The 13,667-nt window shown below is 43.2% G+C and overlaps 1 protein-coding gene across 1 annotated transcript in view; it reads right to left on the minus strand.

Moving 5' to 3' along the window:
• The window catches only part of KIF25 (kinesin family member 25), a 46,071-nt gene that overhangs the window by 23,366 nt on the left and 9,038 nt on the right, over positions 1-13,667 (minus strand). The window contains exons 5-7 of the mRNA XM_058167706.1: positions 7,560-7,627; positions 5,322-5,396; positions 526-675 (exon numbers count right to left, since the gene is read on the minus strand). Coding sequence (XP_058023689.1) covers positions 526-675; positions 5,322-5,396; positions 7,560-7,627 — 293 coding nt within the window. The remainder of the gene's footprint in view (positions 1-525; positions 676-5,321; positions 5,397-7,559; positions 7,628-13,667) is intronic.

Below are 13,667 nucleotides of genomic sequence, written 5' to 3' on the forward strand. Positions count from 1 at the left end.
CAGCAACTTCCTCAGAAAAGCCTTTATGCTCTGTAACAATCTGCCAAACAACTCTGGAAAATCTCCACTCTTAGACCGATTGTAAAAAATCTATTACAGTATCCTTTTGAGACATGGATTTTATTAAGCTTTTTAAAGAATGCATTGTTGGGATTCCCCCTCCCCCGCCGCTTCTTGCTTCCTGATTGGAACTGCAACTTTGAGACTCTTATGGTAATAAGCAGATAATTTTTTTCTGAAAGAAAACTGAAATACATACATGCATAGCAGAGGTGGGTTTCAGCAGGTTCTGACCAGTTCTGGAGAACCGGTAATGGATTAGTAGTTTTGAGTAGTTCGGAGAACCAGTAGTAAAAATTCTGATTGGCCCTGCTCCTCTGCCTCCCAAGTCCCAGCTGATCAGGAGGAAATGCGGATTTTGCAGCATCCTTCCACTGCCACGCCCACCAAGCCACGCCCACAGAACTGGTAGTAAAAAAATTTGAAACCTACCACTGATGCACAAACATTCAATATAGTCAATACCTGAACACTTCTTTGCTGGCTCTAGGAACAATTCCTAATTCTTTCTCATCTTCCACTGAGAAACGGAAACTGTTTTCAAGCTGTGGGCCCAACATTGTATATGTTTTCCCACTGCCAGTCTGCCCATAAGCCATAATACACACATTGAACCTGAAAAGTAGAGAGAGAAGTGATTCTTAAAGACAAACTTTTAAGTGGTCAAAACTAAACCTTGGAAGGAAGCTTACTATATGCACAGAATAGGTCCCTCATTCTAGTACTGGAATAATCCATTGAAAAACACCCCACCTGCCTGTCTCTTTTACCTATCCCCAGTTGAAAATTTCTATGAATGAGGAAAGAAGTTTCTTCCTTCCTAGCAGGACACAAGGAATGCTATAGAGTAGAAAAGATAGAAGGGCAGAAGCAAAATCAGATCACTGCTTTTAGGATATAATGCTTTCCCATTTCTTCCTTGGAGCTGATGCCCTGGATCCAGCAGCTGGAACAGAGGCAAGAGACTGAGTGGGATCCATTGGCAAGCTGACCGCAATACTTACAATTGTCAACAATAAGTTGACTTTGTATATAATATACAAATGGATGAAAACTATTGCTTAACATAGTGTAAGCCGCCCTGAGTCTTCGGAGAAGGGCGGGATATAAATGCAAATATAAAAAAAAAACGATTTTGGGTGTGTGCACTAAAATAAGGAGCACAATGAACACATTCTTTCCATCCATTAATTTCTTCCTCCAAAGCCTAAAAGTCTAAGCCCTGTTCACTTTGGTGACAATGGTCACATCATTTATGTCTTACGGTGGACAGTTTTTATAAAATGGAATTGAGGCTCCAGAGCCCCTCTCCCTTTGGCTCCAGTCTCTGCTTTAGAGTATCACTGAAAACATTATTGTACTGACTTAATAAGAAAGAACTATAGTAATGCCAGCATGAATCATTCACATGGATCCTGTTTCCTGCTATACTATGTAGCACAGAGCATGCACTTAAATCTGACTATGATCCCTGGCTTAGCAACTTGTTTTTAAACTCAAATCTGAATGTACATTTCTTGCTTTAATACCATGGAGTTGCCCTGAAAGCTTCAGGCAGCACAGAGGCAGTATTTTCAGGAACCCAACATTCCCCAGATGGACAGGCTTTATAATGAAGTCAGATACCTACGGGTAAGGGTTTCACAGTTATAAAGCACCTTAATTCATGCTCTACTGGAGCAGTAAATTCTCTAACGCGTTACTCTAGCTTTCCAAGCAGATCTACCCTTACAGTAATATAACTCTCAAGAATGTTATGATGAATCAATAGGTAAAACAGGATATAGTGCAGAGAAAAAGGAAAATGAAAAATATGGCTATTTATATAAAAAGGCATCAGAATTAGAAAAAGGGGCAGGTTATATTTATTTATTTATTTTTCGCATTTATATACCGCCCTATCTCCCTAGGGACTCAGGGCGGTTCACAGGCAAATAAAAAGATACATATAAATACAGAATAAAATATCAATTAAAAAACTTATTCCACATAGCCAAATTAAAAAACAGTATATATAATAAAACCCATTAAAATCAATATAAATTTAAAATCTAGTCCAGTCCTGCGCAGATGAATAGATGTGTTTTAAGCTCGCGGCGGAAGGTTCGGAAGTCCGGAAGTTGACGGAGTCCTGGGGGGAGTTCGTTCCAGAGGGTGGGAGCCCCCACAGAGAAGGCCCTTCCCCTGGGTGTCGCCAAACGGCACTGCCTGGCTGACGGCACCCTGAGGAGTCCTTCTCTGTGAGAGCGCACGGGTCGGTGAGAGGTATTCGGTAGCAGCAGGCGGTCCCGTAAGTAACCCGGCCCTATGCCATGGAGCGCTTTAAAGATAGTTACCAAAACCTTGAAGCGCACCCGGAAGGCCACAGGTAGCCAGTGCAGTCTGCGCAGGAGAGGTGTCATATGGGAGCCACGAGGGGCTCCCTCTATCACCCGCGCAGCCGCATTCTGAATTAACTGAAGCCTCCGGGTGCCCCTCAAGGGGAGCCCCATGTAGAGAGCATTGCAGTAATCCAGTCGAGACGTCACGAGGGCGTGAGTGACCATGCATAGGGCATCCCGGTCTAGAAAGGGGCGCAACTGGCGAACCAGGCGAACCTGGTAAAAAGCTCTCCTGGAGACGGCCGTCAAATGATCTTCAAAGGACAGCCGTTCATCCAGGAGGACGCCCAAGTTGCGCACCCTCTCCATCGGGGCCAACGACTCGCCCCCAACAGTCAGCCGCGGACTCAGCTGACTGTACCGGGATGCCGGCATCCACAGCCACTCTGTCTTGGAGGGATTGAGCTTGAGCCTGTTTCTCCCCATCCAGACCCGTACGGCCTCCAGACACCGGGACAGCACTTCGATAGCTTCGTTGGGGTGGCCCGGTGTGGAAAAGTACAGCTGAGTGTCATCAGTGTACAGCTGGTACCTCACACCGAAACCACTGATGATCTCACCCAACGGCTTCATATAGATGTTGAACAGAAGGGGCGAGAGAATCGACCCCTGCGGCACCCCACAAGTGAGGCGCCTCGGGGCCGACCTCTGCCCCCCTGTCAACACCGTCTGCGACCAATCAGAGAGATAGGAGGAGAACCACCGATAAACGGTGCCTCCCACTCCCAATCCCTCCAACCGGTGCAGCAGGATACCATGGTCGATGGTATCAAAAGCCGCTGAGAGGTCTAATAGGACCAGGGCAGAGGAACAACCCCTATCCCTGGCCCTCCAGAGATCATCCACCAACGCGACCAAAGCCGTCTCAGTGCTGTATCCGGGCCGGAAACCGGACTGGAACGGGTCTAGATAGACAGTTTCATCCAGGTGCCGGGGAAACTGACATGCCACCACACTCTCTACAACCTTCGCTGCGAAGCGAAGGTTGGAGACCGGACGATAATTACCTAAAACAGCCGGGTCCAGGGAAGGCTTCTTGAGGAAGGGCCTCACCACCGCCTCTTTCAAGGCGGCCGGAAAGACTCCCTCCAACAAAGAAGCATTCGTAACCACCTGGAGCCAGCCTCGTGTCACCTCCTGAGTGGCCAGTACCAACCAGGAGGGGCACGGGTCCAGTAAACATGTGGTGGCATTCAACCTGCCCAGCAACCTGTCCATGTCCTCGGGAGCCACAGGGTCAAACTCATCCCAAACAATGTCAACAAGACCGCCCTCAGACGCCCCATCTGGATCCCCGCAATTTTGGTCCAGACCGTCCCGAAGCTGAACGATTTTATCGTATAGATAACCGTTAAACTCCTCAGCACGTCCCTGCAACGGGTCATCCCGCTCCCCCTGGTGAAGGAGGGAACGAGTCACCCGAAATAGGGCGGCCGGGCGGTTATCTGCCGACGCAGTGAGGGACGAGACGTAGCAACGTCTCGCTTCCCTCAGTGCCACAAGGTAGGTCCTATTATAAGACCTAACTAGTGTCCGATCAGCCTCCGAATGACTGGACCTCCACGAACTCTCTAGGTGTCTTCTCCGGCGTTTCATCCCCCTCAGCTCCTCTGAGAACCAAGGAGCCGGTTGGGATCTACGCCGGGTCAGAGGCCGCAAAGGCACGACACGGTCTAAAGCCCCAGCCGCGGCCCATTCCCAGGCCGCGACTAGTTCCTCAGCCATGTCGTGAGCCAGACCCTCAGGAAATGGCCCAAGCTCCGTCTGGAACCTCTCCGGGTCCATCAGGCGCCTGGGATGGAACCAAGGTATTGGTTCTGTCTCCCTGCGGCGGTGAATAGCGGTCAGAAAGTCTAGGCGAAGGAGAGAGTGATCTGACCATGACAAAGGTTCAGTGACTACATCCCTCAAGTCCAGATCCTTCAACCACTGACCAGAGATAAAAATCAAGTCCAGCGTGCCACCCCCAGTGTGAGTAGGACCATCGACTACTTGGGTCAGGTCCAAGGCCGTCATGGAAGCCATGAACTCCCGAGCTACTGTTGATGATGTGCCGGAAGATGGCAGATTGAAGTCCCCCATGACTATAAGTCTGGGGGTCTCCACTGCCACCCCAGCCAGCACCTCCAGGAGCTCGGGCAGGGCAGCTGTCACGTAGCAAGGAGCCAGGTACGCGACAAACAAGCCCATCTGACACCTATGACCCCACCTCACAAAGAGGGATTCACACCCGGCAATCTGAGGTACAGTGGTCTCCCTCGGCTCTAGACTCTCTCTAATAACCACCGCCACTCCCCCACCCCTACCCTGAGCCCTCGGCTGATGGAGTGCACGGAAACCCGGTGGGCACATTTCCACACGAGGCACACCCCCTTCAGTGCACAACCAGGTTTCCGTAACGCCTATAAGATCCGTGGCATCCCCCTGGATAAGATCATGTATTAGGGGGGCCTTATTGACCACGGACCGGGCGTTGCACAACATAAGCCGAAGGCCCAGGCTCTGAGGGTCTTGACCATCCGGGAAACGGGAGAAGGAAGGGGGATCGGGGCGCGCGATCGCCTGCAAACATCGAGTGCGCCCCCCCCAGAACGATACGATCCCGCATAGGATCTTCTGTGATCTCACGGCAGTACTTCTGAGATGTAAGAAAAGTCCTTACATATTCAATTAGAATATGTCTAGTTGTTCTATTTGGATCAGTAATTTATTTCTGTACTTATTTATAAGGTACTTGGAGTAGAATACAATCTTTAATCAAAAATATGGGTTAGAGTTACGATTGTTAGGGTTAGGGTACTTCTGTGGCAGACATATTATCATGTCTTTCTTTCTTTGAAATAGTTGTGAACTTGTTTTTTTGCTTTCAGTTTTACTTACCCATCCAGCAAAGAAGTTAGCAAAGGAGAAATATCTGCAAATACTGTCACTTGTGAATCAGATGTGTTATAAACCCTGAGAAAAATAAAACAAGATTCGTTCAACCAATGATCACAGTGAGTAAGGAATAAGAACAAGAATAAATTTACTCAATGCAATCTTTATGTTAGTTTAACAATGCCAAGTTTCCTCAGAAGCCCCTGAGTAAGGAAGAATCACGCCCCCTCTCTGAAGCTATGTTAGACATCAGGAAATTAAAATAGAAGAACAGTAGAGCCACAATTATATTCCAACAATCAGATGGTAGTCATTTAAAATGTTCTGAGGAAAGCCAAGGCCGTAGGCCCTTGACAACTACAACCTATTTCTAGAGACATAGCCTATGGTTTATGTTCATAGAAATGCCAAAAGTAAAGGAAGAAACTGGAGCCTTTGAGTTCCATGCAGATTTCCTTCAAGACTAAAAAGGATCAAAGCATAAAAATGAAAAATTAATAATTAATAATGAATACAAAATGTCAAGTTAGCTCTAATTGTAAAAATAGAGAGAGAGGGGGAAGAAAAAGAGAATATTAACAGTGTGTAGATATGTAACTGAAGAGATAAGTATGGCCTTAGGTGGGAACACTGTGAACTTGCCCATAAAGAGGTTAAAAATAGATACAGAGATGGTCTGTTGAGTAACTTGGCGTTGAGCACCATAGGGAATCACAAATTAAAAGAAGTATTTTTGACAGGGCCCAAGGACACATATAAGAAGCCAATGCGATGGACCGTGGGGATAATATAATCAAAGCCCCCAATCCAATAATTAGAACTACTGACATGATTTTATGGCAACTCTAGCATCAGACAGTGTAAGGATAGTTACCAGAGCTAGAGAAGTTTAACCAAGCTTTCTCCATCAAATAAGCCTAAAGGTGGTGTATCAGCTGAAGCTGCTAAAATGTTTTGAGCAAGGTCATTTTAACTTCTAAAGAAATTATTGGATCAATGAGCTTTACTCAAATCGCAAACCTGTTCTTTTAGGACATGGAAGACAATTTTTATTACTCCAAGGTTTGCATAGTATATTGACAGTCACACACACACTGAATAAGAGTTAAGCCTTTTTTTTATTTTTTCTCAATTACATTTTTTTTTCAAATGTAAAACAGACACTCCTCAACTTACAACCCTAATTGAGTCAAAATTTCTGTTTTTAAGTGAGACATTTGTTAGGTGAGTTTTGCCCCATTTTATGACTTTTCTTGCCACAGTTGTTAAGTGAATCACTGCAGTTGATAAGGTAGTAATTAGATTGTTAAGTGAATCTGGCTTCCCCGTTGACTTTGCTTGTCAGAAACGGTAATCACATGACCCCAGGACACTGCAACTGTCACAAATATGAATCAGTTGCCAAGTATCTGAATTTTGATCATGTGACTGTAGGGATGCTACTACAGTGGTTGTAAGTGTGAAAAATGGATGTAAGTCAATATTTTCAGTGCCGTTGTAACTTTGAATGGTCACTAAATAAACTGTTATAAGTAGAAGACTACCAGTACCTTTTTGCTTTCTGTGTGGCTTCATGTGAATACCATTCTCTATATAGTTGTATTTGTTGTACTGTGTAGAGCAGGGTTGTCAAACTCACGGCCCACAGGCCGGATGCGTCTGGTGCTGGCTCCACCCCCGCCCGGTTTAGCGAACGGGTGGGGGGGAAAGTCCTGATACATCACATGACAACACCATGACGTTGAGACTTTGATACCCCTGGTGTAGAGAAACAGATCACCTGCTGCAGATTGTTTGTGAAGGGGATTGTCACTTGATCAGAAGCTTAATTTAGAGCAGGGGTCTCCAACCTTGGCAACTTTAAGACTTGCGGATTTCAACTCCCAGAATTTCTCAGCCAGCTTTGCTGGCTGAGGAACTCTGGGAGTTGAAGTCCGCAAGTCTTAAAGTTGCCAAGGTTGGAGACCCCTGATTTAGAGGTAATACAACTATGTATTTTAAAAAAAACCTAATCTGATATTCTACAGATATTCAAAGAAATGGGAATATAGCCATCTGCTTTTTCCCTTTAGAGGGAGTTTGGAATTCTTATTTGCTCCAAATTTTAAGCCTGGATGATTAAAGAGAAAGTCTCCAAAGGAATCTTGGGATACTAACAAACTTGTTATCAGTTCTCACTGCAAATCCTTTTTTTTTTTTAAAGAAACAGCACACACCAAAATTGCTCTTGAGACCACCCACCTTTCAAACTGGTATGTCTTGTTTATCAAAGCATGACCAGGACGGCTGCACTTCACTAAGATGGTTTCCTAGCCAAAAAGAAAGGAAGGGTGGAAACAATTAGAATGTGTATCATTAAGATCTAAAAGGGGGGGGAAAAGTATGTTTAAAGATTTGCCACAAAGTCAGAATTTTAAGAACTTCCAAATGGTGGAAGCCACATTGCCATTTCCTGTCTCCGAAACATAGATTGGTAGGGTCGCAGGAGGGAAAGATGAGGAGGTGGGTACTGGTTGCGGCAGATTGAGCTGCCACACACAGTTGTGTGAGGTTGACCTTCATCCTACTCTGTATTTTTACCACAATTACACATTTAAGTTAGAGGAAAGACCATACGGTGTATCTATACTCCATGGAAGGCTATGACTCAGGCCTGGGAAGATAAACTTCATGCTATCTCCTCCAGCCTGCCTCTCTATTCTGCTCTCAGCTCTTGGAGGCCAAGGAAGTCTCTCATTTTTGAGGGAGACCGCAGCAGAGAAGTGCATTTGGTTAGGTCTCCAAAATTATCATGTTGAAGGCTTTTTCAACATTATATATATATATGTATATATATTAATAAACAGGAAACAACCTGAAAAAACACTGCCAGATTTGTGAATGAGCCAAAACCAGAGGATGGAAAAGATTTTGGTTTTGAAGGGCAAGGCATAAATAATGAAAATATTACTGTATTTATTAATACAATTCACATGGCCACCCATCTCAATTTCATGACTCTGGGAAGCTTACAAGTACAAAGTATGCAAAAACAAGAAAACAATATTTTTTAAAAACCATAGCATTAGAACAGTGGTGAAATGTAAAATTTGTTACTACTGGTTCGGTGGGCGTTGCTTGGTGGGGGGGTATAATGTGACTGGGTTGGCGTGGCAACTTTTTTTTTAACTTTTAAAAGCATTTTTTTCTACAACCTCTTCGGCTGAAGAGGTTGTAGAAAAAATGCTTTTAAAAGGCTTTGACGATCCCAGCTGAGCCGCACGCTCCTCAGAGACTTTTTTTAAAACTTTTAAAAGCATTTTTTTGGCCAAAGAAAAAATGCTTTTAAAATAAAAAAACCAAAACCCTCTGTGCAGCTCAGTTGGGCATGGGGGGAGAGGGGCACGGATTTTTGCTACCGGTTCTCCGAACCACCCGCTGCCATCGCTACCGAATGGGAGCATTTCATCCCTGCACTAGAATCAGCAGCTGGGGTTACAAAATCCATCAACAGCAATTAACAGAGCCACTGCATGGGCTCTACCACCCATATGGATCCCAAACCCAGTGACAGAACTACGTCTCTTAAGACCTTGCAAAAAGATAGGAGAGTTGTATTTGCTGCAAAGCGTTTTTCTCAAACTCTGTAGAAGACATTTAGAGAATATTTGATGTGGGCCATGAAGTGGATAGAAGCTCTACTGTCTAGGAAAAAAAATAATACTTGGATTCCATCCATCTAATTTTCTTAAACTTTTTTTTGTCCAAGGAGCCCTTGTCCTTTTCTCTCAGGATCCCTTTTCATTTTTTGAGGACCCCTGAAGAGCTTTTATTGCATTGTATGGGTTGCATTAGGACATGGTGGCTCAGTGGCTAAGACACTGAGCTTGTCGATCGAAAGGTCGGCAGTTCAGCGGTTGTGCCGCATAACAGGGTGACCTCCCGTTACTTGTCTGAGCTTCTGCCAACCTAGCAGTTCAAAAGCATGTAAAAAATGCAAGTAGAAAAAATAGGGACCACCTTTGGTGGGAAGGTAACAGCATTCCATGCGCTTTTGGCGTTTAGTCATGCCGGCCACATGACCACAGACTCCAGACAGCGCTGGCTCTTCAGCTTTGAAACGGAGATGAGCACCGTCCCCTAGAGTTGGGAACGACTAGCACATATGTGCGAGGGGAACCTTTACCTTTACATTGCATTGATTGATATTTACTGTATTAAAAATTAAAATTGACACATTTGTTACTGCTTGCTAACAATTGTTTGATGGATTTTAACATTGTATTATTTTTCCACACAGGCTGGCAAATAATTTTGATTTCAGGGATTCCTGAGAGGGTCTTGAAGAAGCCCTGGGGGTTTCGGGACTATCCTTTATGAAACACTGATCCAAGGAGTAGGCATCAATTTCTCTGTATAAAGATTCGCTGCAAGGTTGCAGTTGTAAACATATTTACCGTGAATTAAACCTCACTGCACACAGAGGGATTTACAGAGTCAATTTATACAGCCACATTGAAAAATGACTCAAAGTGGTACACAATGGATGAAAAACTTCATCAAAACAAAAGCTAAAGAAGCAAATACAGCAACAGCAGAAATGCTAGCCACCAAACTGCCTTGCTACAAGGGCTCCTCCAAACGACATTTTTTTTAACACTTTCCTGAATATACAGCCAGATCAGGACCAAAGAAACCTGGGAGCGAGGACAAAATGATATTTCACAGGATGGAGCAGGACAAAGGTAGTCCTTGGCTTACCATCATTCATTTAGTGCCCATTCAAACTTACGGGACTGAAAAAAAGTGACTTATGACCGTTTTTCACACTTTTGACCACTGAAGCATCCCCATGGCCACATGATCAAAATTTGAATGCCTGGCAACTGCTATGTATTTATAACAATAGCACTAGCACTTAGGCTTATGTACTGCTTCACAGTGCTTTACAGCCTTCTCTAAGAGGTTTACAGCACGAGTGTCAAACTCGATCGCATCACGTATTGTGATTATTGTGACTTTTTTGCCTTTGCGGAGCTGGGGTGGGCATGGCCTGTGCACATCCGGCCTGCAGGCCGCCAAGTTGATAGGTCTGGTTACAGAGTCAGCATATCGCTTCCAACAATCTGGGCCCTTATTTTACCAACCTCAGAAAGATGAGTTAACCTTGAGCTGGTGAGAATCAAACTGCTGACAGTTGGCAGAATTAGTCTGCAATACTGCACTCTAACCATTGTGCCACCACAGCTCTTTATAACAGTTGCACTGTCCTGGGGTCATGTGATCACCATTTGTAAACATCCCAGCTGGCGTCCGACTAGCAAAGTCTACGGAGAAAGTCAGATTCACTTAATAACTGCAATATTTCCTTAACAACTGTGGCAAAAAGAGTTGTGAAATTGGTCACATCTCACTTAACTGTCTTGCTTAGCAACCGAACCTTTGGGCTCAATTGTGGTCATAAGCTGAGGACTGCCTGCACTCTATCGTCAGAAAGCACACCGATTATAGTTCCATATTCTGGGTCAAGAAGGTATATTGCCAACAGTTCCTCTTTGAACTGGGCTCAAGTTCTGTTACAGCAAATTAGACGGTAACACTACATGCTTTCAAACCTGGGAAAGACTGTTGATTAAATTACTTATTTTAGCTCTTGCTAACAAAGCAGGAAGCTGCATTGCAAAGCAAACGAAAACAAGAGAAAGGAATGGAAAGCCAAGCCAAGCCAAGCCAAGCCTCTGCTCTTTTAAATTGATTAAATCAATATTTCATTTTGAATTAGTAAGGTAAGACATTGCCACAGCAATAGCACTCTCTCATTCCTTTTGAGCGCAGTAGCCAAAATCATCCATAGGAAAATAAGATTTCTAAGGCTTTACAAGGATGAATGAGCTCCAGTGAAGCCCTGTGCTTTACTTTTCAATAAAAACCTAAACCATATTTTAAACGTCTGGAACCGAAGTCTTGGTTATCAAGCCAAAATACACAAGACCCTAGAAGAGAGGAAATCACTTGGTCTTCTAGCAAATAAACAAAGTGGAAATGACTTTTAATTTTATTTACCACAGACTTTCAAAAATCTTTGGGCCTCCCCAGATTCAAAGTAATTTTGGCCAACTGTATTCTTTCAAATCAGTCTCTGCTTGCAATTTTGGAGCGACTGAAAGCAGAAGAGCTGGCCAATTTACTGTTGAGATAAACCCTGCCTGTTTTCAACAGCAAATTAATCCCCAGTGAAACCGTATAGTTTTGTGATATTTGAGTGGAGGCAATATCAGTTGGCAGAAGGAAGGTTTTGTGGAAGCACTTGGGGTTGTTTTTTTTGAGGATGAAACCCCCTCAATGCTTTTCTAGATTAGTGCTCCCCCACAATCAAGAGTCAAATGATTTATACTCTGCTAATTCAGACATAAAACCATATCAAAATACTAGATTTGGTTTGGCATTGCTAAGAGTTTCTGACCCTTCTTGGAGAAACTCACGATTTTAAAGAAAAGTTGGCCAGACACATTGATCTAAATGCATTTAAGAGCTGAGCTCTATGAGCAACCTAGACCAAATCACAGAATTTTCTATTCATGCAGAATGATCAAAATAGGGAGAAAGGCCCACAGATAATTTTTGTCTAATCTTGGGCCAAATTAGGTGGCAGGTGAGAATAAGCCTGGAGCCAAATTTGGGTGATCAATAATAAAATAATATCAGCCCATTGAAGGAACCTCATGGGTACAGAACTGTAAAAAAAAAATCTTATTAACAGTAACAAATTTGAGTTAGCAACTGATCTTCTGAGCCTACGGAGGGCTGAGAATACTCTGAATTCTGAATGGAATTCAATTAGAAGTAGAGAAGAGAGAAACAACTAGGGGGAAAAGGGAGGAGGAGGAGGAGGAGGAGGAGGAGAAGAAGAAGAAGAAGAAGAAGAAGAAGAAGAAGAAGAAGAAGAAGAAGAAGAAGAAGAAGAAGAAGAAGAAGAAGAAGAAGAAGAAGAAGAAGAAGAAGAAGAAGAAGAAGAAGAAGAAGAAGAAGAAGAAGAAGAAGAAAAAATAATGCACATGTAATGATCTTGACTGCACAGTACAAGGAAAGAATAAAGGACAAAATGTTTTTGCAAGTCTTATTAATCAACATGAGAACTTAATATTTGCATGCTACTGGGAAAATCTGTAGTTCACTATAGGACCTAAAATTGTCCATATAGCCACATAATGTGGATAGATGGATTATGTACCATCTTCCAAAGACAATCTGACCATTTCTAAGAAATGATAAGTGGAACAAATCACTTCAAAGGCTGCAATAGAATAACTGGCTTGTATTTCTGAATCATATTTCTGTACTTTGGGTTATTTCAAATGGATGCATGTTTTTGGAGACCTTTTTTTTTAAATGAAGGGTAGTGTTATCATATTTTAAACTTTTAAAGTAAATATGTCAAGGAATTTGAGGAAAAGCATCAGTGAGTTGTGCGTTTTCCCCCCTTCCGACAACATGTACAGACTGTTTCTGAATGTATCCGTTATCACTTCTTTTGAGGGAAAGATGTGCAAATTCCTCTTTTGTACATCCTAGAATTAGACAGAGAGGTAAATGCGAGCCGCTTATTCTTCTCTTCAAGTTTTTTGGTCTATTAGACCAAAACAAATAGGGCCAAGCACAAGATGGTTCTATTGGATATATTTGAGAATGCACATGGGAGAAGTTAATGCACTATCAGAATGCTGGCTTAGTTTACAGAAGGTTCCTGGTTCAGTCCCCAGCATGTCTTCTTGAAAAAAAAGAAGCAGCAATTTACGAGGCTAAAGTAATTCCATGAGAATTGCAACCACTGCACTAATGGCCAGTCTCAACAGATGTGCATAAACCTTCTATTTATAACTTCCTGCATCCTTTTCAATACTCTCAGATAAGGAAAAGCTGGCTATGCTCTACATGAAATACTGTAGGAAAGTTGGAGCATCTGTCTGAAAGCTCCCAAACAGTAAAACCAAAATTAAAACTGCCCTCTTAGCATACCGCATTGAGCCTTTCAAATGTTATTTCTTGGTAACAGGATTAATTAATATTGGAATGCCATATGGATTTGCAGTTCGGCTCCCATCTGGGATTTCATGCCTCTGGGATTTAAACCAGGTTGCTTTGATGCTCTTGAAAGCAAGGCTTGGTAAGCAGCCATGTTTCATTTTTGTGATAATACATTTGCCGTGGCACAGCATCAGAGAATGAAAGAGGAATTATTTAATGGAAAGGTTAAAGAGATGTCTTGATCATGAAATTATCTGTTAGTGATAGGATCCAGAGAAGTTATCTCTGAGAAGACCCAAGTACTACATCTGAGCTTTGAGCATTATTATTTTTTTTGCTTAGCTG

Source organism: Ahaetulla prasina, chromosome 1 (assembly GCF_028640845.1).
Source record: "Ahaetulla prasina isolate Xishuangbanna chromosome 1, ASM2864084v1, whole genome shotgun sequence".
Classification (NCBI taxonomy): domain Eukaryota; kingdom Metazoa; phylum Chordata; class Lepidosauria; order Squamata; family Colubridae; genus Ahaetulla; species Ahaetulla prasina.